General features: G+C 47.8%; 3 protein-coding genes across 7 annotated transcripts; 1 reads left to right on the forward strand and 2 right to left on the reverse strand.

The window, feature by feature from the left end:
• Nucleotides 1–2: 2 nt before the first annotated feature.
• On the reverse strand, nucleotides 3–8291 carry TEX51 (testis expressed 51). 3 transcript variants are annotated; one of them, XM_083469348.1, is made up of 8 exons: nucleotides 8185–8291; nucleotides 6580–6663; nucleotides 3681–3755; nucleotides 3344–3433; nucleotides 3131–3148; nucleotides 1695–1784; nucleotides 934–1000; nucleotides 3–267 (listed from the first exon to the last, which is right to left on the reverse strand). In XM_083469348.1, the coding sequence occupies exons 3-8, from the start codon at nucleotides 3742–3744 to the stop codon at nucleotides 27–29; spliced, it is 570 nt and encodes a 189-aa protein (XP_083325474.1). In that variant the 5' UTR covers nucleotides 3745–3755; nucleotides 6580–6663; nucleotides 8185–8291; the 3' UTR covers nucleotides 3–26. The 3 variants fall into 3 exon arrangements, with proteins under 3 accessions (XP_083325474.1, XP_083325472.1, XP_083325473.1); XM_083469346.1 differs by lacking the exons at nucleotides 6580–6663; nucleotides 8185–8291 and adding an exon at nucleotides 5625–5909; XM_083469347.1 differs by lacking the exons at nucleotides 3681–3755; nucleotides 6580–6663; nucleotides 8185–8291 and adding an exon at nucleotides 5625–5914.
• On the forward strand, nucleotides 5934–12218 carry IZUMO3 (IZUMO family member 3). 2 transcript variants are annotated; one of them, XM_083469351.1, is made up of 7 exons: nucleotides 5934–6301; nucleotides 6396–6473; nucleotides 8209–8298; nucleotides 10092–10109; nucleotides 10241–10321; nucleotides 10569–10659; nucleotides 12075–12218. In XM_083469351.1, the coding sequence occupies exons 1-7, from the start codon at nucleotides 6076–6078 to the stop codon at nucleotides 12130–12132; spliced, it is 642 nt and encodes a 213-aa protein (XP_083325477.1). In that variant the 5' UTR covers nucleotides 5934–6075; the 3' UTR covers nucleotides 12133–12218. The 2 variants fall into 2 exon arrangements, 1 of the variants encoding a protein (XP_083325477.1); XR_014518087.1 differs by lacking the exon at nucleotides 10569–10659 and having other exon boundaries at nucleotides 10092–10321; nucleotides 12075–12132.
• A 2585-nt stretch (nucleotides 12219–14803) lies between these two features.
• Nucleotides 14804–22347, reverse strand: IZUMO2 (IZUMO family member 2). Of its 2 annotated transcripts, XM_083472145.1 has the most exons (7): nucleotides 22080–22344; nucleotides 20332–20406; nucleotides 20084–20170; nucleotides 19742–19762; nucleotides 18109–18189; nucleotides 15237–15360; nucleotides 14804–15067 (listed from the first exon to the last, which is right to left on the reverse strand). In XM_083472145.1, exons 1-7 carry the CDS (start codon nucleotides 22315–22317, stop codon nucleotides 15025–15027), a joined length of 669 nt encoding a protein of 222 aa, XP_083328271.1. In that variant the 5' UTR covers nucleotides 22318–22344; the 3' UTR covers nucleotides 14804–15024. The 2 variants fall into 2 exon arrangements, with proteins under 2 accessions (XP_083328271.1, XP_083328272.1); XM_083472146.1 differs by lacking the exon at nucleotides 18109–18189 and having other exon boundaries at nucleotides 22080–22347.
• Nucleotides 22348–22615: the final 268 nt, after the last annotated feature.

A 22615-nucleotide genomic window follows, 5' to 3' on the forward strand; every position in this document is an offset into this window, starting at 1 on the left:
GATGGGAAATCACCATTGGAAACTATTTAATCAAAGGGTGGAGGGCTTGGGATGGTGAATTCTGGAGGGTTTGGAACATTAGCATATGTTGGGACATCAGCATGTGCTGGGACATTAGCATATATGGGGGTGCTTGGAACTTCTGCATATATTGGATTGGCATCCGCCTTCTCTGAACTATCAGAGCTCCACTCAGAACTCTCTGAGCTGTCCTCATCTCCTGAAGACTTGTCTTTTCCTTGCTCCTTCTGTTTGCGACGGCGATACCTGCGGTTAAAGAGAGGAACTCCCTTAAGAGCATGGCAAGACATATGTTTTAGTTTTGCTGCTCATTCCCAGGCCGCCAGGGAAAGCTGATGGAATAATAATAATATTGATTTTAATTAATAAGTGCTTCCAACGTTCAAAGGGTTTTGCATACATTGTCTCCCGCAGAAAGAGGATTGAGGCTCAAGCTGTCTTGCCAGGTGACTTCAGCTTGATCCATCCCATACATTTCAAGCACATGGCTTCCCCCAGAGAATCCTGGCAACGAGCTGTGTGAGGGGTAAACCAAAGTTCCCAGAACCCTTTGGGGGAAGCCATGTGCTTGAAAGGAACGGCATGGATGTGACCTTCATGGTATGGAATAGGTTTGAACGAGGGCTATTTTGAGTCATTGGCTCATTCCCCTAAGCCAGGGGTGGAGAATCCGTGGACAATTCCCAACATTCCTCTGGGCTCGCTCTCAGTGATGCTGGATGCAGCTGATGGGAGTAACAAAGATCCAAAATATTTGGAGGACCACATTTACCCAGCCATACTTTTGATGCTATTCTAAGTCTCTGTTGTGTAGCCCAGTTCTCCCTGCCCTGGAGTTGAGCTACGGTTTTGCAAAAATAAAAAATGAATAAATTACACGTATCCACAAAGACTAAATATTCATGAACTTACCACCATGCTGCTCCTATACCAAGCAAGAGCAGAAGTGGCACCAGCACTGCTGCAACAACATTGGGCCCTGTGCAAAAGGAACAGGATAACATTTTTGAGAAGGCAGAAGTTTTGAGAGACCAAGGTGGGACAAAGAAAACCACCAGAAAACCGCCAAGTACCGTTTTTGCATGAAGGTAAGGATTCTTAAAAGGGATGTGGGTGGCGCTGTGGGTTAAACCACAGAGCCTAGGACTTGCCGATCAGACGGTTGGCGATTCAAATCCCTGCGATGGGGTGAGCTCCCGTTGCTCGGTCCCTGCTCCTGCGAACCTAGCAGTTCGAAAGCACGTCAAAGTGCAAGTAGATAAATACTTCCAGTGGGAAGGTAAATGGCGTTTCCTTGTCCTGCTCTGGTTTGCCAGAAGCGGCTTAGTCATGCTGGCCACATGACCTGGAAGCTGTACGCCGGCTCCCTCGGCCAATAAAGCGAGATGAGCGCCGCAACTCCAGAGTCAGCCACGACTGGACCTAATGGTCAGGGGTCCCTTTACCTTTAAGGATTATTAATATTGATACATACCCCGATGTCTACATGATAGTTACAGAGCAAATTAGGCAAAAGTAAAGGAGATGGGCCCCAATTAGGGTGTTCAAGGCTCCAGCTGAAGTGCCCCAGGCCACGTTGGCTCTCAGTTTGTACTGACATGTACAGAGAGTAGTGAGAGATGCTGTGACTGGAGGGAGACGTTGAGGGATAGAGGTATAGAAAGACAAGTTACCTGCACATACAAAGGGGTCAAGGCAGGAAACTTTGATAAGCTGGCAGTTTGAACACTGTGCCACTTCGTAGGGTCGGAACCGGGACTTGGCTGTGGAAATGTCAGGGAAAAGGGGATTCCATTAGACCAGGGGTCTGCAACCTGCGGCTCCGTAGCCGCATGTGGCTCTTTTACATCTTTGCCGCGGCTCCGGGGTGGATACTAGCGAGGGGGGGAGGCGCATTGTGCGCCCCGACACTCCCCACGGTGGCGGGCGCTGTACTGGCTGTGACATCGCACGGGGGCGGTGCATGCGTTAGTCACGCACCGTCCCGACGTCACCTTCCCGCCCGCTGTCAGATCGTGGCTCCGGAGATATATTTGTTTTAAATGTCGCAATGGTTTTGCGGCTCCCAGTTGTTGTTTTTTCTTCGGAAACGGGTCCAAGTGGCTCTTTTTGTCTTAAAGGTTGCAGACCCCTGCATTAGACAATGACATCTTTTGAACATTCTGCCAATCTCTTGTTGATTCAGATGTCATGCCAAGCTATGGTTTGTCATGATGTCTGGACCAAATCAATTCGGCAGATTATGATTTGAGAACGACCATCAAACCATCAAACCAGGAGCTGAAACGTGGTATGAAACCTAAGGTTTGGTGTCACCTATGAACCAACAAACCATGGTTTGGAATGCTGATCCCGTCCTGGAAGCTGCTGCTTCAGATAGCAGCTAGATATTCTTCAGGGGACAGCGAGAAACTACCCAAATAATGATTTCCATTATTTGGAATTATTCCAGGCAGAGGACCTTCTCGGTAGTGGCACCTGCCCTGTGGAACACCCTCCCACCAGATGTCAAAGAGAACAACTACTACCAGACTTTTGGACGACATCTGAAGGCAGCCCTGTTTAGGGAAGCTTTTAATATTTGAGGCATTACTGTATTTTAATATTGTGTTGGAAGCTGCCCAGAGTGGCTGGGGAAACCCAGCCAGATGGGCGGGGTATAAATAATAATAATAATGTTGTTGTTGTTGCTGTTGTTGTTATTTATTTCCCTGCACGTGTGGACATGGTAGTTTCAAATCTGAGTGTGTGCTTAGTGAAAATCATGGTTTGGTGGTATACCTGAACCAACTCAAGGGCACAAAACTGGCAATGAATTTAAATAACCAGTAAAGTCTCCTCTTTGACTTCACAAGCACTAACACGGATAACAGTGGCAACCTGCATTTGCACACACAATCCCTGGATGAGATCGTTTTCATTTATTCCTGATCTGGTTACTACCTTCTTTTTCCTGGGGCTGCAAGGAATGGATATCCACCATTTATAACTGGCATCACACACACACACACACACACAAACAAACACACAAAACGGACACTTTAAAAAAAAGGCAGCAGACACCATATGGCCAGACAGATGCCCCTCTAGTTTGGACAGACGGACTCACCACAGGAAAGGCTGCAGACTGTGGATATAAAAGAGAAAAACAAAGGCATGAGCACTAGAGAAAGGCGATCGCTTCCCACTCACAGGACTCCATGGCCCTATCTTGCCCTACCCAACAGGTCACCTCCCAAACCCTGTCGCCTCCATGATGTGTGGGCCACGTTCTCCCTCAGCTGTATGCCTCTGACCAGAGGTTCTGCCCTCAAGCACTTACCTTCCTTCACAAAGGCCTTAGATGCCTCTTCCAATCGCTTGACAAAATTCTTCTTTTCCTCCTCTGCCTCCCTCATAAGGCTCCCATGATCTGTAGGGAAAGAGAAATGGGTCGATAGAAGCCAAGGCTTTTGAGTTCAGCAGAAGGGTCAGCACCTGATCAATTGCCTGGTTAATTGGGGCCACCAAGGGGTGGAATGAGAGAAGGAGGGTTTGGGGGTATTTTGTGTTTGCGTGTGTGGGTTAGGAGCTACTGCAATGGCAATCAATGGCTCCCTGGCATAGTTGTGCTGCAGGCAAGTCTGGAAGGAAGAGGAGGACAGGCTAACAACAACTACCTTTCCCACTCTTCTTGATAATCTGTTCAAGGTGGAGAAAGAGAGTCCCAGCCTCACGCTCCATATGTTCCCGTTCTGCAGAGGAAACAAACCAAAACAATGATACCTGAATCTTTCCTAATTCTCTGTTTTGAACACACCCTCCCACACGGTGGAAGCTAAGTTGGTGTTCTTTGAATGCCTCAGAAATCCTGGCCTTTAGGACCGAGAAAGGGTGAGGGTAACCGGGCGTGCAGGTGAGGCAGTTGAGGAAGAAACACACCCCTAACTGCAGGAATCCTTTCTACATGCCTGCTGTCTGCTAAGGACCTGTGGGTGTGCCTGGGATCCCTGAGCATCCCTTAATATTTGGGGCTACTTCTGCGGCACTCCCAGTCTAATCAGGGAAGCCACTAGGCCAGGTAGATGTTGGCTTTGCCTCCTGCTGAGACGGCACCCTGGAATATGTTAAAATATTTCCCCGAGGGCGCAGGTTGCAATGGGAAATCGGCAATGGTAGCTCATCTGCCATTCCCACTCTTGTTGAGGAGCCCTGGGGAGGCCCCTGAGCAACCCTGACAGTTCTTAAGGACACTGTTTTCATGTGCTCTAAATGACGCCACGTAGAGTCGCATGTAGGAGGCCCATGCGCATTCTCACAGCTTGTGGGAGGGAAAGTGGGTGCCAAGTTTGCTATGGTGTATGGGTTCCATATGGAAGTTTGCATCCCTGAAACTCCGACCACAAAAGTGCTTCCAATAAGAAAATCCTGTTTGACTGTGCTGTTTTAAAATATGGGCTTTAATCTGACTGTATTTTGATTTGTAGCATCTGATGGCATTTCGTAAGCCACTTCTAGGTGTTGTCAAAAATGTTAAGCCTTGTATAAATTACCCAAATGAAAATAATGAAATAGATTGCTGCACACAGGGTGTTGTATAGGGACGCTATACAAAATGGAGCAGATGGCTTCAACTTGTCTTCATCATCCATTCCGCCCACTGCTATAACTTCAGCCTCCTCTCCCCTCGCCAGATGATATTCTGCTGCCCAACTCTTCCTGCTCACTGCAGCCAGTGACAACCGAGAAATCTATGTGGGTGAATTTAATCAGAGCAGAGTTGCATATTATCATTGTGCTCAACAAGACCACGGGCTCTTTGGTTCCTTGGACCAGGGATGGGGAAACCTGTGACCCCTCCCCCACAACACTGGTGGGCTACAACTCCCAGCAATCATAACCATTGGCAACACAGGCTGGGGATGATGATGCGAGTTGGTTGGAGCCCAATAACATCTGGAGGGCCACAGATTCCCCATGGCAAGCAGGGGCGACACCTGTTCTCTTCAGCCATTTGAGTCATTAGCAAAATCAGCAACAGCTTTGTACTTTCCAGGGTATTATCCCACTGCAGCTGTGCTTCTTCAGACCCAGAATGGCCTCGGTCTTGGATTTCTGACTGGTCAGAAGCCTAGCCTACCTCGCTGGGGGAGTTGTAGGGGGTTAAATACGGAGCGAGAGAACCATGTAGTCCACCTTCAGCTCCTTGGAGAAAATAAATGCAGTACAGTGGTACCTCTGGTTACGTACTTAATTCGTTCCGGAGGTCCATTCTTAACCTGAAACTGTTCTTAACCTGAAGCGCTACTTTAGCTAATGGGGCCTCCTGCTGCCACCACGCAATTTCTGTTCTCATCCTGAAGAAAAGTTATTAACCTGAGGTACTATTTCTGGGTAAGCAGAGTCTGTAACCTGAAGCGTATGTAACCCGAGGTACCACTGTACTGTAATTAAATAAGTAAGTTCCAGGCTTTCGACCCACTCAGATTGTAAAATAAAATAAAATGGGGAGCTGGATAACGTGCCATTTGGAGGTTCAGAAACGGGGACCTTTTGCATCCCCGTGGAGAAGCTCCTCCCTAGTATCCGATGGACATTGCTTGCGCCTTCTCTTAATTCTGTACCCAAATAGTGTCTGCCATAGGCGGCGAGGTCTTCAGCGCTGCCTATGAAAAGCTTCCCCAGGTTTTTGGTGGCCTCTGAGTCCTGGCCAAGCAGCAAATAGGAGTCGTAGCCGAAGTAGACAATGGCATCTGGCCAGCAACGGAGGCATGTGGCTGCCAGCTGCACTGGCAGGGACCAGGCCAGCCAGCCGAGCAGCGATATCCTGGCCATAGGAACCAGGACAAAGGAGCCGCTTCCTGCTCAGGGTAGTGCTTGTTCCGAGCCAAGCTCCTCACCTGCTTCTTACATCACTTCCTGTTGTAGCATCACAGAGACTAGCGCCAAACGCACCGTCTATTTACTCTCTCTCTCCTTGGCAACGTTTCCATGTGTCATGGAGGTAGTTGCCTTTCCAGTGGTACCTGACTTCACGGAAGAGTTTTCACCGACCGCAGTGTAGGGGAAGAGGCAATGGCGCCCCAGTTCCTGCTGGTGTTCCCCCTTTGGCTCTTCTCCCTCCAAGCGGTGGCTGGTTGCCTTCAGTGTGACCGCCGCTTCTTGGATTCTGTGGCCACCTTGCTGCTGGAAATGCTCCCAGCCGACCTTCCTGACCGAGACGCCCTCATACAACGGCACATCCAGGCCTTTGCTGACTTGCACGGCACCTTCCTCCGAAAGATGCACGAGCGAGTGCTGGGTGCGAACTGAGCAGAGAAGCATCGGCAGGGCTGTAACATCTGGGGCGGGGTGGAGAAGGGTTGAGGTTACAGCCACAAATGTCTCTTTTGCAGATGTCCGAGGAGTGATGTCTATCAAATCAGATGTTATTAGTCAGTTGAGGGACATCAAGAGCAGCAAAAGCTGGAAAGGTGAGCTGGGGGGAAGGAGAGAAGGAGCTGGGGGTATGGGATTGCATTTGGGATTGGGTTGTAGGTTAGAAATTAGATGCAGTTTCTGCCGAAATGTGTACTTAACCTATTTTACACCTACGAAAACACAGCCGTCTCCCCAAATCCGCACTTCTCCAAATCTTGAAAAGCAGCTCGCCAGCCAAATAATCTGTGGGGAGACACATAGGCTAGGGTTATTTTTGCCTGTTAATAATAATAATAATAAAATTATACCCCACCCATCTGTCTGGGTTTCCCCAGCCACTCTGGGCGGCTCCCAACAGAATATTAAAAGCACAATAAAACATCAAACATTAAAAACTTCCCTAAATAGAGATGCCTTCAGTTTTCTTCTAAAAGTCAGATAGTTGTTTATTTCCTTGACATCTGATGGGAGGGCGTTCCACATGAATGCATATATTAGTGAAAACAGCATACCGAAATGCATTCTATATGGGGAAATTGCTTTGCCAAAATGTTTATGTGAGGCAAAATAGCACAAAAAAATGGGTGTATGCTGGGAGATGGGGGTGGGAATCACACTAAAATGCTGAGAAATTTTCTGGAGGACTTAAAAAAAAAAGCAAAAGCAAACTGATATGGAAATGTGGAAAAATGAGAAAAAGAGAGAAAGTAAAATGGACAAATTTCCCCAGTCCTACTTAAATGCTGAATCTCATAAAGCTATTAAATCAGCATAGGGAGTGGGGTGCGGAGACCACCCAAATATTTAGGTGGTTCTCCTAAGCTTTGAAGTTCCGATCTCCTGCGCTCACGACCTAACCCAAGTCCCCAGCTATGGGGACTATGGGGCCTCATAAATCTCCTCTTTGTGTTTGCTAAGGCCCCTGCCCCCTAATTTTATTTCTTTATTGCTGTTTAGGGTGTATGTGTTTTACTTTGTGGGGGAGGAGATTCTGAACATTGCCAGTTCTTGTGTGTGAAATGGGTATTCCAAAGGAAATGGGTCCAAAAAGGTTGGGGACCCCTGATTTGATCCCAGACCTGTAGCTCAATGGCAGAGATCCATTTTTGCAAGTGAAAGATCCTGGGCTCAGTCCCCTGCTTCTCCAGAAAGGGCTTGGGAGAGACTCTTGCCTGAAACCCAGATAAGCCAATGATGGAAGTCCACAAAGCCAGGATTGATATTTTAGTGACAGAATTAATTCCAAGTATATTTCTAACTGAAATATACTCATGCTCTTTATTCAGCTCATAGTGGTGAGGAGGGAATGAAAGTCCCCTCAAAGTAGCTGCTTTATATACTGTACATTATTTACACAATGGGCTGCACGTGATTGGCTAATTCCGGAATTCTCCTGTAGGCCAATCAGGTTGTGGATTCACTTCTATCTGGAGCTGGATTGGGTGGCTCCTGCCGACCAATCATACTGCTGCATTGTTCTAGGACCAATCAGACTGCTGCGTTCTGAATCCTATTGTTCTAGGACCAATCAGACTGCTGCGTTCTGAATCCTATTGTTCTAGGACCAATCAGACTGCTGCATTTTGGATCCTATTGTTCTAGGACCAATCAGACTGCTACAGTTGGGATCCTATTCAACTCAGTACATAACACTAACCCTAATCCTAAATATAACTTGAGAGGTCAGGTTTTTTATGTGCTGTGCAGCTTTGCCAAGCTAAAATTCTAACCCAGCACCTTAGGAATTATCTCCCTCTAACAAACCTTAAGCTCTGTTTCCTTCCTCAGGCGTCTTCCTGTGGCAACTCTCTCTGTATCAGCTCCGGGTATCTCTGCGAATGCGCCTGCAGCAGTCGCTGGAGAAATTCGCCGACCTCGGTACCAGTCGGGAAGGGAAACCAGGGTAGTTAAAGGCCCCAGCACCTCTTATTCTAACCCACTGCCCTGACCTTCACTTCCCCCTTTATCCGGGAATCCTGGGGTCAGGGTTGGGGCTCAGGGTCGGCCAGGGGTGCCCTCTCCCTGTGTATAAAATACCGATACTGGCAGTCTTGTAGCCAGCATTGCTCAGGAACAATGAGAAACAAAATCAGCGTGCTTTCGAAATCAGCGGTCAAAATCGGTGCGCTTTCGAAATCAGTGGTTAAATTCGATGCAGTTTTCAAAGATTCAGTCCGCAATCCTGATTAAGGATGGCATGCAATTATATCCAAACTTAGACACAAAACATGCTCCTGCTTTGATCTCAGGACCCATCATGCAAAATTTGGTTACATTATCTCGAGAGGTGCCCAAATGGATATAGCTAACAGAAAAACAATATATGGTAGAGGATAGGGACTGTCAATCTTTTCAGGACCACAGGCACATTTGCAGAATGGTGTAACGTTTGTTCACACACACACACACACACACACACACACACACACACAATCACTACCATAAAGTGCACACTGCAGCCTGTGCTATTGACTACAGCAGAAAACTTCTTTCAAGGCCAAATTCATTTGAAGGAATTCAGCTGACCGATGGGGCCTTGCAGGCACCATGCAAAGTGCCCTGGAGAGGGTGGGCCCTGACCCTGGAGATATGGCCAGGAATAAAACCTACGAATAAAAATATACGGCTAAATACAGAACGATAACAAACGCAAGAATAATGACCGTGTAACAACTTCCTGCATTAAACATCAACAGTTCAGTGAGGTTGAAAATGGGGGAACAAGAAAAGAGCAGGTGACTTGCTGCGCCAGATGTAGATTTAAAATATACATATTTGTTTTTTGGGCAGAACGTGCTCACTTGGAGGAAGAACTTCGTTATAAAAGGGGGAACTGAATTGCTGTGGCACTGGTAGGCAGAGGTGGGTTATGATGTGCCAAACTTTGAGTTGATTCCTTGCACATTGAAATAAAAAATTTAAGGTCATATATATATATAATAAACGTACCAAGCAAAACATGTACATAAATATATAAACCACATGTCTGAAGCAGCACAAGAAAACAGCCCTGAAACCATTCTGACTCCCAAACTGACCAAATGATTTCTCTGCAAGGTCAGGGAAAAGCCTCCCCATTGTCTTTTCCTTCACAAATCCTGTCTTAAGGGGTATGTCTGTGTATGAATAGGGTGAGCCTGTGACCTGGCTCAGGAACTAAGTATTTATCATTACAAAAGACTGGACAGGCTCCCCATGGTATCCAATCAAGTAAGCATTAATAGGTAACCTGCCAGACAGGAGGTAAACAATGCACTCAGATTTCTGTTGTAGACTGCCCTTTCTGTGATGTAGGTATGATGTATCTGGGGGTGGTCTGGGACTCCAGGGCTGGCAATTAAAAATGTCTATATAAGGGTGGGCACACTTTGTTTGGGGTCCTCCTCCTTCCCCTGCGTGTGAAGGGGGGCACCCTGTTGCAACAGTTCAGGCTCACTAGCTGCTTTGCTTCTCAATATTCTCTGGTTGGCCTCTGTTATTTTCTCCGACCGATGGAGAACCTGCAAAGAACTCTATAAGGGCTTTTGTGTCCCCCCATAAGGGAATAACGGCAGATTTCTGTTTATTACAACATAATTGTAAATTGCATGCCAGCTCAGTGAGACTCCCTCTGTCTGGGTTTTATGTCTCTAAACCAGGCCTCTCTCTTTTCTTCCACCCTCACCCTTCAGCTTGTTCTGAGGATTGCAGTAAGTATCAGACTCCCTCCCCCACCAGAGCCCTTCCTCCGCCCCCCCAAGTTGCCCACACAGCCTCCTGGACTGGAACTGGATGCACCAGCGAGGCCCCCCAGATCCCTGCCTTGTTCCTCCCTCTGCAGCGGTGACTGAGGGCCCCGTCCTGGACTGCTGGACCTGCTTACGCATCGCCACCCAATGCTTTGATGGAGAGCTCTGTGGAGGTAAGACCGAGGTGGGTGGGGGGCTTCCAGCTTCTGCCTTCTGTTCCCAAACTTGTGCACAAAGTGGCCATTGGTGCCTCCACTCTTGGCTGTTAAGAATTGGCTCCCAACACGTGTTGTAACTCTCGCTTCCTGTTCCCATTTGAAAGCCACCATTTGGGTGGCTGGACCAGGGACCAAGATAAGAGAGGGTTGCTCATCCCGGCCAAACGCAAGAGGCTAAAAGGATGTTTCTGTTGCCCCCTAGTGGAAGACAGACGCCTTGCAGAATATAATGAAGTTGTTCTTTACCTCTTCTTTGTTTGCGAGTCTGTGTTGGTGACCTCAATTGTTCTTGTGTGAGTAAATGGCTCTGCAGAGTTCTCTCCCTTTCCCGTAGAATCCGAGAGTCTAAATTTTCAGGTTTCCTGACCGGCATTTGCCTTCCTTCCCAAAGAAGCCACTGGGCACCAACCCTATTGTGGTACACAAGACCATCATTCTCCCATCCTAAGGAACCCAGGAGCTCTTGCTACCAGCTGCTCCCATTCACTTGACCCACATCTGTCGACTCTGTCGACTGACCTGGGACTGCCTGCAACCCATAGAGCTTACTGAAGCTACTACTGAACTGTGGCCTTTCAAAGGAGTACAAGCATAGAATGTGGTGTGGAATTTAGATTTCTGAGAACATTGGCTGCCTTTTTTTCAGAAATCTCGTTTCTGGACCTCAATGTTCCAGAGTAAATCTCCTACCCATTTCTATTACAGTAATACCTCGGGTTAAATACGCTTCGAGTTGAGCGTGTTCGAGTTGCGCTCTGTGGCAACCTGGAAGTAACGGAGCACGTTACTTCTGGGTTTTGCTGCTTGCGCATATGCTCAAAATGACGTCATGTGCATGCGCAGAAGCGGCGAAAAGCGACGCACGCATGCGCAGACGTGCCGTCGCTAGGTACGTTTACCTCTAGATGCGAACGGGGCTCCGGAACAGATCCCGTTCGTATCTAGAGGTACCACTGTACTTCTCCTTTCTTGCCACCAGATTTCCAAAAGATTTTGAAAACTTGATTGATGGACACAGGATATTCAAATCCAAGCAGAGTTAATACATGCTTAATTTCTGCTTTCTGTTAATTTCAGAAAGTTAGTTGACTGGGGTCCCCCCCCCCCCCCGTGTGCAGGTATTTGCATATACAGAGGATTCCAGAAAGCAGACCTGGGTTTAAATTCAAGTCCGGAGATGGAGGAGGGGGCAGTTCTCAAAATGTTTGAGAAATGCTGACCAGTCGCTCCATATGCAGCCATGTGAGATTGGAGAATGTTGAGATTGTAGCAAGAAGCAGCAAAAAAAGGGGGGGGCAAGTCTTGAGCCTTTCTCTCTGATTTGTGTTGCAGGGAGTTCAAATGCAGAGGAGCATTTAAGGCTGTGAACACACCATGCATTTAAAGCACTTGACTCCCCCCCCCAAAAATATATATATATTGAGAAGTGTAGTTTACCCTGCGCAGAACTACAATTCCCAGCATTCTTAACCTACACTTTGTTGGATTATTATTTGGGGGGGGGGGAGAAGTCACGAGCTTTAAATGTGCACAGCCTCAAAAAGAGAAATGGCATCTCCCACCTGCAGTCTGAAGTGATATAGTTTGCTCCGCCATCTCAGCATTCTGCCACCTCATTCTGCCTCCATGTGTAGACCAGGCCCCATTCTGGACCCAGAGGACCCAGGAGTTTCTCTGCCTCCACTAACCACACTTCCCACACTTCCAGGTACTGGGTGTGCGTCAAGCACAAGAAACAGATGCTGCGAAAAGCACTGCGCCTTTAGGGCGTTAGAGGCCGCTGGACCCTTCCAGGACTCCCTTATCTGTAAGCTTCTGCTGGCTAGACCAAATACAAATTTTACACTTGGAAGAACATCTTTGCTTCTTATTTCATAGAGTTGGAAGGGGCCCCAAGGGTCATCTAGTCCAACCCCCTGCAATGCAGGCTTTTCTCAGCTAAAGCATCCATGACAGATGGCCGTCCAACTTCTGCTTAAAAACCTCCAAGGAAGGAGAGTCCACCACCTTTCGTGAGAGTCTGTTCCAGCTCTTACAGTCAGAAAGTTCTTCCTGATGTTTAGTCAAAATTTCCTTTCTTGTAACTTGAACCCACTGGTTTGGGCCCTAGCTTCCAGTGCAGGAAAAAACAACCTTGCTCCATCTTCCATGTGAGTGACAGCTCTTAAGATATTTGAAGATGGCTACAATATCTCCTCTCGGTCTCCTCTTTTTCTGGCTAAAGATACCCAGCTCCCTCAACTGTTTCTCATAAGGCTTGGTTTCCAGGCCCTTGATCATCTCAGTCACCTTCCTCTGCACAGGGAACAGAGAAGAGAGAGTTGCAAGCCCCCGTGGTGGATTTTAGGAAGATCTGGGAGGGCAGGCAGACTGTCTAGACCAGAGCTTTCCAAACTTTTCATGTTGCTAACACACTTTTTATACATGCATCATTTTGCAACACAATACTGTATTTTTCAGTGTATAAGACTGTATGAGATGTACAGTCCCCATGTATAAGATGACCCCTATTTTTTTTAACCCAAATTTAATAAATTAAGTTGTTTAGATTTTTGGGGTGGTGGGTGGGAGAGGTCACTTCCACCAGTCGCTCACCTGCCTGCCTGCCACTGCCGATCACTTGCCACAGCCACTGCCGATCGCACACCTTGCTGCAGCCGCCAGTTGTTTGCCCGCTCGTTGCCACCACCAAACCACCCGCCCACTTGCCGCAGCCGCCAATCACCTGCCCACCTCGCCACAACTGCCAATTGCCTGCCCAATTCCCGCAGCCACAACCAATCACCAGCAGGCCTTGCAGCAGCCACCAATCACCCGCCCAATTGCCGCTGCCAATCTCCTGCTTGCCGCTGCCATTAATCGCACGTCCCCTCTCTGCATTCACTATCCATGTATAAGACAACACCCAATTTTTGCCTTTTTTTTTTTTTAGCAAAAAGCACTGTCTTATACATGAAAAAAATACGGTAATTCAGTTTTACTAGGAAAGTGGAGGTTAAACTAACCCCCTTCCAGCCCCATGAGGAGCACAGGTAGCATTCGCATGCCACACCTACACATTGCAGCTGACACACCAATGTGTCACAACACAGTTGGGAAAGATCTGGTCATAACAGTAAGGATGGATCAATCAATCAATCAATCAATCAATCAATCAATCTGTGTCAGAGCTGCTTGAAGATCCTAGCTCACAGAGGATCACGCTAGCCAGCGGTCATTAAGTAAAAGTCTTTATTGAATTACAGTTTCCATTCTCACGCTGCTGCGCGCAACTCTACGCCTAGTAGCTAGGTCGGCGAAGCTCCGTCTGAGTCTCCGCCCTGTGTGCACCAACTTAATATCCTAGCCTTGCTCCACCTTTTCCTCCTGACTGTCCTCCTCTGGGTCCCTCTACCCCCCGGGGCTTCTTCCTTCCGGGATTCTTCTGACGCTGACCCAGACCCTCCTGCCTCCTTGCGCCGGGCTTTAGGACCTGGCTCTCTTTCGGGGCTGCTTACTGCGCCGCCTTCCTCTGCATTTGAACTTGGCGCGCGCGCCCAACCTTCCACTTTCCTCTCAACCGTTTCTTCGCTCCCCGATGGAGGTGTGGCCATCCCCGACTCATGTCCTCCCTCCTGTGGAGGTGTGGCCACTCCTGACTCATGTCCTCCCTCCTGTGGTGAGCTGCCAGCGCTTCCCCCCTGGCTCCCTTCCTCTTCCCTGCTTCCTGGCGGTGACGCTGGTCCCGATTTCCAGCTGCTCCCCCCTGAGTCCTCTCTGGCTCTGTCTTCCTGGGGTGCCCCCCTAGACTCCCCCCTTGCCCTCGCCACTGGTGCTCCTTTCTGTGAATCCTCTGATTCACTGGAAAGACTAGGAGATCTCGGGTCGTCGTCGTCACTCATCTTTTCTTCTGCCTCCTCCCCTTCGCTCTCTGTTTCCTCCCTTGCCCGTGCTTCTGCTCCTAAACCCCTGACAATCTGGCTTCTCACTTCTCCATTCTTCAGTTCAGTTCTCCATATTTCCACTGCAATTTGCAGCTTAACAACAAAAAACTCTTGAAAATTTATCAGCATCTTATTTTAAATTTTCCCTGGTAAAAACTTTCTTGTATGCAGTTTTGACTAATGCCCATATTTTTGCAAGCATCAAAAGCATATGATGCATTGGTGTTTGTTTATTTCCACTAACATTTCCCCTTAATATAATGCATTTTTGTACATATTGTTTGGCTGAAAATTCAGTGAAGTTCAAATTTCAAAGGGCAGGTGTCTGTTCCAGTTCACATATTGGTTCAGGAAGTATTAATTGGGTAGCTTCTCATTAAAATGCAAACAAAATTGAATTCCACCTTCATGCCCACTAAACACCTTAGTCTGTGGGCTGGAGGGAATGAGGAAGACTTTATTAAAGCCAGATCTTTGCAGTCCAAAAAGAGAGAAGGACAGAAACAGACAACTATCAGGGTGTGTTTGTGCGTATTTATTTTGTGACTATGAGGGATAAGAAGAGGATAGGAGGGCAAGAGGTGTAGGCCGGAAAAATAAACACTAATTTTGGAGGCAAAAAAAGGATTTCTGGAGGTTGCTACAATGAAGATATGCAGACCACATTTCAGACTTCACAACTGGGAAGCTCAATAGGACCTTTTCCTTACAGGTGAGAAAAGGGGCAGATCTCTGCTAAATGTACAAGAAGAGCCGGTTTTTCCAGTACCTGATAATCCTGGGGGGAAAAGAGAGTTAGAGCCCCCCAAAACCCTCCCTAACCCTTTGAGGAGTGCTGAGTGAGTTGCCTCTGGGACTCCCCCAACCCGCCTCAAGGTCCCTTTCTGGGAGAGGGAGAGCAGTGCAGCTGACTCTGAGCTACAGGAAGGTCTATTGCTTATACTCACACGCCTATCATCACCACGAAGAGCAGTCCACCCATACACAGGACAACGGCGACTCCATTTTTGGCGATATCGGGGTCCTTTATGGGCTTTCCAAAGCGAAGGGAGAGGCGTTCCTGGGCATCCACTGCATGCAGAGACCCCAGATTCAGTGTTTTAGGCTGAGCACATGTCATACGTTTGAAGCACACTGAAAAAAGTACATCACATACACGTACACCAAGAAACCTGGGAACTGTAGAAGGTTTAGGAGGCAGGAATGGTAGGTTTTTTTTGGGGGGGGGGGTAAACTGCAGTTCCCAGGATTTGGGGTCTGTGGTTTTTTTTTAATATGCTTTAAATGTATCTCTTTCTTCCCATACACAGTCATGAGTCTCGAAACAGGAGACCTCCATAAAAGAATGCAGTTCGTGAAAAATGTATATCATGATATATAAGAGACTGGGTTGTAGATAAGGAGGCGTATAATTAAAAAAAAAAATCTGCCATGAATTTGTTAGGCAGCCTTAATGTAATCCATTGTGGGGGGTGGGGGTGTTTAAATGATTTTAATTAAATTTCTGTTTTACATTTTAGAATATTCACTTAGACAACCTTAAAATATCAATGACTTCCCTTCCTCTCTTTCCATGGTTCATTTTGCGTAAGATAAATACTTGCATGTTTTAAATATACTAAAGCATTCAGTATTCCATTATTACATCCATCAAAACTGATTTACACTGTTGAATTTATCTTTATGCTGCCAACATTTTCAAGTGGACACAATTTTCCTCCATGTATTCAATAAACATTTTCCAGTCTTCTTTAAACGTATGTTCTTCTTGTTCTTAGTCTACATGTTAGGTCCACAAGCTGCGCATATTCCATCAGTTTAAGTTGCCAATCTTCTTTAGCTGGGACTTCGCTTGTTTTTCACTTTGGGGCTAATGAAACACGAGCTGCAGTAGTGGCATACATAAATAACCTTTTTTGATACCTGGGAATTCGTAATCTATTGTTTATAGGCCTCTCAGGCCACCGCTTGCAACATGGGCTAAGAACAGCAGCCTCCCTTATAAGACTGTGGTAAAGCTTTCTGAGACAATATATTGTGGAGCGCTTATAAGTCAGGGATGGGAAAATTTTGGCCCTCCTGGTGTCATTGGACTCCAATTCCCATCAGCCCTGGTCAGCGGTTATAGGGGGAGCACCCAGAAGCCCACATGTGTCCTATCTAAATACTGATTTCATCATCTTTCCATGTCAAATTCAGATTAGGCCCTTTGTCTTTCAGTTCTGACACTTCTGCAGTCAGGCCTGCGAAAACTCCCTGCTTAATGTTTGTTCAGGAATGCCCATGGGCCACGCAGTAAGTGCTGCCCTCTTCTGGACATGGTATCACATGGCATCACCCAGAGTAACACCTTTCCGATTAATTCTCCCGGAAGCGAAACCTGTATCCTAATCTGGGCTCCTGTCAGCATTTGGGCCTAGAGTCGGGATTTGTGCTTCCACCACTTCACTTTGGCCAAGGAAGGGAAGCAGAGCAAAACAAACTGGACCATCAAGGCAGCTTCTTACAACTTCCGTGTCAGGCCATCTGAACCGAATTGGGCTGAACAGGAAGAGTTCGTTGCTGCTGTTCCTACATGACGGGACAAATTCATCTTATGTCTCACCTTCTCCTCCTTGCGGGATGGAGATAATGGCCAGAAACGGGTGTCATGCCTTGCTAGAAGATTCCTCCTCAGATCAGGATCTGGAGCCCCCCCCCCCAGTGCCATCTAGAAGCCTGGACCTCTTAGGGGAGCCTGTAGGGGGTCCCACCCCACAGGAGGGGAGCTCTGCCTCAGAGGCAGTGTGACTCCCCAGCCCTCAGGACCGCTGGCCACCAGAAGAGGCAGGTTAGCATCCTCACGTTCAGAAGCAGTGAACTGCGCCCCCCGCACGAGCAGACGCACCGACTCGGGTTGCGTTCACTTCAGGATGCGAACGGGGCTCCAGAACAGATCCTGTTCGCATCCAGAGGTACCACTGTAAAACATCAAACATTAAAAACTTCCCTAAACAGGGCTGCCTTCAGATGTCTTCTAAAAGTCAGATACCGTATTTTTCGCTCTATAACACGCACCAGACCATAACACGCACGTAGTTTTTAGAGGAGGAAAAAAATATTCTAAACAAAATAGTGGATATATGATTTTTGTGGTTCATGCTGTGGCCACAGACATGTGATCTGACAGTGAGTTTGGAGCAGCCCAATGCAAAAATCCTGAGGATCCATGTGGATCCATGCTTTGTAACCATGGAGGAGGGAAGGAAGGGGAACCATGGATCCTCTGCTCACGACTGCAGCAGATCCCCCCCGCCACCCACAGGCATTCGCTCCATAACACGCACAGACATTTCCCCTTACTTTCTAGGAGGAAAAAAGTGAGTGTTATGGTGCAAAAAATACGGTAGTTGTTTATTACCTTGACATCTGATGGGAAGGCATTCCACAGGGCAGACGCCACTACCAAGAATGCCCTCTGCTTGGTTCTACGAATCTACAGCTATGTTGTGGGTGGGATTCTGGCCCCTCCTGCTTAACTCCAGGCTGAGAGGGCTGCTGGAATGATGTCTTCATATTAGTGCTGGGCCGTGTCTACCTTATATTTGGATTTCCTCTGCTGGATCCCCTGGTAACCTTTGGGGTTCTTGCTTTTGCTTGGGCTGTCGCGATCTGCCTTGGGACCCTGCTGTCGGTGGGACTAACCCTGGCCACGCCCGAAACACGTCAGTGGGTCTGACACACACGCAAACCCAGACCCCACTTACTCTGCCACATGTCACGCAAACTCCTTCGTGGACACACTGCCCAGGCCAACGAATCGTTCCTCTTTCTACCTACCAAAGCACTGGCTTAGCGACAAGCAAACGGCACTGGTCTCTTGGCATCCTTTGCAATTGAGCACTTTATAGCTCAGCCAGCCTGAGGTATCAGGAGTCCGGGAAATGGAGGAAGAGAAAGAGAAAGGGTGAAGAAGCACCAGCCAGAGAGTAATATGGATGGTATCAACGTAATCCTACAAAACCCAGGATGTTAATCTTTTAGCAAAGCCCACTACATCCAGTCCCAACACTCTGCAGTCCAGGGATTTGCAAAATTCCCAAGACTGGGGGCAGGATCTTTCTGTGTGTCTTGGTCAGTGCATGGCTGCATAGGGTTGCTATGTGTCCTCATTTTCCAGGACACTTCCCTCTTTTTCAGGGGTAAAAATTGAGACATATGGCCTTTATTTGCTTTGAATGGCCGTCATATTGTCCTCTCTTTTTTGCTCTTCAAAATATGGCAACCCTACATATGGAGCCAAGCCAGTCTAGGCCCAGGCCGCTTTGAAACCATACGTTTAAAGCACAAGGATAGCATTTTAAACAGTCATGGCCTCCCTCCCCAAGGAATTCTGGGAGCGGCAGTTTGTTCCCCTCACAGAGCCACGGTTCCTAGAACTCCTTAGGAAGAGAGACTGGTTTTTTGAAAACCACTTTGAGAACTGAAGCTCTGTAAGGGGGCTTTCAACAAACTGCAGCTCCCAGAATTGTTTGAGGGAAGCCATGTAGGGTGTGAATGTGAAGAGAATCTTGGGCATCTCTTACTCCAGTCATGGCACTGATTAGGTTATTGTTCCGTCAAATTAAAAACACCCACAAAAATTAATGCAAAACTAGCAAAGCTTGGGTCTGTTTTACAGATGAAGATGAACTGCTGGCAGTAATTTTTTTTAGCTGCTGGGTGGGTAGTTGAATCAATTGCCTCTGATAGATTCCCCCACACCCTGAGTCAAATGCCCCCTAATCCTTCCCTGTAAGACAGTCCTTTTGGTTGTCTTTCTCCTAAATCCAGCCCTGACAACATATCCATTGCTTTCATAAATGTCTTTACAGCAGGGGTTGGCAGCGTCAGTCCCAGGGGGCAAATGCAGCCCTCTATCCACGCCTCTGTCTAACCCTTAGAAATCTCCCAAGGCCAAACCCGTCACTGGACTGCTCCATACCCTCCTCTAACATTTCCAGGGAGTTTTGTTTTTTTTACTTTGCTCGAATGTGTCCTTAAACTGCAGTAACGCCTCTTGCTTCCCTGAATGTGGAGAGGTACATGTGGAGACCTCTGGTTTGTGCGCGGCTGAGCAAAGTTGAGAATCACATTGTGTGTGGCCCCCGGAAGGTCGCCCACTTTGGAATGCGGCCCCTGGGACCACAAAGTTCCCCTGTTCCTGCTGTATTGATGGCCTCCTAGCAATCCTCCCTCTATTCTCTCCATCCTTTACTCTTCTCCTGAGGCCCAAACACGGCTAACAGCAGAACTGGAGAGAGTCTCCTCAACCTCCCTGGCCCATGTGCGTGTGAGAGACTCTGGCTTCCTTGAGCTGCTCCCACGCCGCATGCTACGTGTCCCCGCCACAGAACCACAACAGTTCTCATTTGCTTTCAATTGCCGGGTTCCCCTCCTCTTAATACCCAGCTAGGCAACAAGATGAACTCACCACAGGCAGATTTGTCGCAAGCTGTGAGGGGAAGAAAAGCAGAGTCCGAGAATGAGTGTACATGCCCCAAATGTTCTATTATCCCCAGATTTCTTTCTTTCCACATCCAAAGCGTTACCGCAGGGCAGAAATATTCAATCAACAGAACCCTGCAATAAAGCAGTGATTTTTTCCTGGCACAACGTTCAAATCTACTGTATATTATTATTATTATTATTATTATTATTATTATTTGCATACCACCATATACCCTCAGGTCTCAGGGCATCTCACAGGATAAAATCACAACATAAAAACACAGAATACATAAAATAATACATGGAATTGGGGGAGACTTGCTACCTTTCATTTGGTGTTCCTTTAAAGCTTCCTTGAGCTTCATAGTCGTTTTCCTCCGGAATTCAACCAATTCATCCAACAGAGCCTGGTCTTGGGGGTAGATCAAGATACATAGGATGTATGTAACATCAGGAGCCCCCTACAAATTCCTTCTGTAAATGACCAAGAGGACTTTTTCTGGCAAATGAGGCCCTGGGAGCTTCAACCCCAGCAAAAGGGCACCTGAGGGAGAGAGGAGTCGGGATCCTCACCTGTCAGGTGGGTTTGAAGCAGACTCTCCGTGCTGAACCTCGCCTCGTGGATCAGGGCGTCAACTTTGCTCTTAACTGGGGGGAAAGGGGAGTAAAGGGGTGGCTGTAGACCAGGGGTCAGCAAACTTTTTCAGCAGGGGGCCGGTCCACTGTCCCTCAGACCTTGTGGGGGGCCGGACTATATTTTGAAGGAAAAAAGAAAATGAACAAATTCCTATGCCCCACAAATAACCCAGAGATGCATTTTAAACAGAAGCACACATTCTACTCATGTAAAAACACGCTGATTCCCGGACTGTCTGAGGGCTAGATTTAGAAGGTGACTGGGCCGGATCCGTCCCCCGGGCCTTAGTTTGTCTACCCATGCTATGTAGACTGTAGGAGCCTGAATATGCAGAGAGCAACAATTGGGAGGGGGAAAGGGCAGAGGGATTTCAAGAATACCAGGCAGCTGTTAAGAGTCTGGAATGGCAGGCAGAGCTGCATTGTGCATCTTTCCAGATAACAACTTGGGTTTAAACACCCATACAGGCTGTGTACACATTACCGGATTAAGACACAGCCAAGTCATTCTTTTTCTCAAATTCGGATTAAAGCTGGCTGGTGGAAAAACACTTTAGGGTTGTGGCTATGCGTACACCGCTTCCCAAACCAGCGCTGGGAGCACTTTGGGCGTAGAGGGAAACAGGAGTGTGTGCACAGCCAGAGTGTTACACCGCAGGTTGAAGAAGCAGATCCTGTTCTCAAGCAGAAAACCCAGCTCTGCCGCTCTCAGGTCTCCTGCTCCCTCTAATTTCTGTGTCCTCCTCCTTTTCTGCCCAAGGGTATGCGGTGAAGCAAAGGGGCAGCAAAGATGGGTGCTGGGAGCCAGGGCACTGGGGGAATTCTTGGTTGACACCAGACCTGCAGGAGCTCCTTTGACCTTGCCACCAACCCAGCAGGGCTGGGGGAACAGCTGCCAACCCAAAACTCCCCCCCAAAGCTTGCCACCACCTCACCCATCTTGTCCTGGTGAATGCCAGCAGGAGGACCCCACTACTGCTCCACATTCCTTGTACACCAAGGAGAGGGAGAGTTCTCAGGTGATGCAGGTGAACAAAAATGCACAAAAAAGTCTTTTTTTGAAAAGTTCATTAAATGGTGTGGATAGAGGGAGGGAGGGAAGACGTTGCTCGTTATCAGAGATGTGATGGGCCAGTCTGTCACCCTTGCACAGCTACATTTCACACTGCAGTCCACAAACGGCTATAGCTGGTAGGGATGCACTGCTGCGACCATTTTGGATTCTTATCTTTACAACATTTCTTTGTCAGTTTGTAATTTTTATTTAAGTCCCCGTTAAGATTATTCTTGCTAACATAATGCATTTTTTAAAAGGTTACTTTTAGGATTATATGCACTTTTATGCTGTTTGCCCACATTTGTGCAGTTGTTGTTTTTTAACTGCATCACAACATTTTGGAGAAGTGTGAATTTTGATGGAAAGCTGCACTTTGGTTCACGCATTGTTTTGGGAAGTGGAAATTGGGTCAGCTGGCATTAGATGCAAATGGAAGCTGCTCTCTCCTCCATCCCTACTAGATAAAGAAATCACATTTTCTCTGCAGTGAACATAGCCTTGGATGACTCATGCTGCCCGGGTAAGAACCATGCAGTCACTACCCAGTCAGATGATCAGCATGAAATTCAGGCCCCCTGATTGTCTAGTGTGGACCCTGAGCCTTTAAGCAGAGCTGGAACTTGTATACCTGCCAAGCCAGAAAACTGGCTGGTGGCATAGTGCAGGAAGAAATTCCCCTCCAGACCGCTGAGGAGCACTTCGGCCCGCTCCTTGAGGCGGCTGTCCTGGATCTTGCTCGGGACAACCTCTGTCCGGAGCTTGGCCACATTCTCCTTGAACTTTTGGTCACACTGCAGGCAGCCCCGGAGGCTTATGGGAAACCAGGCCAGAAGCAGAAGCCGCAAAAGCGGTCCTAGGGGAGGCATGCTGGAGCCAAGCGGAATGAGATCGCCTCAAGGTTCCGCAGGAAGTGACATCACAATGGGGGCGAGTTATGGAAGGGGCATCTGACAAGGGTTAGGTTTGCATAGGGAGAGGACAGATGGGGACATCTCAGTCTGGGGGGGGGGCGGTTCTTCCTCCCCAAAGTTAGAGCCCTCTCGTATCCTGTGGTTTCCATCAATGATATTCAGAAGCCTACTGACTCCAACCGTGGAGGCCATCGTGCATTTAAAGCACACACGCCACATCTAGAATCCTGATCACAGTAGTTTACCCTCACAG

Source organism: Podarcis liolepis (genome assembly GCF_965112155.1).
Source record: "Podarcis liolepis genome assembly, chromosome: 13".
Taxonomy (NCBI): domain Eukaryota; kingdom Metazoa; phylum Chordata; class Lepidosauria; order Squamata; family Lacertidae; genus Podarcis; species Podarcis liolepis.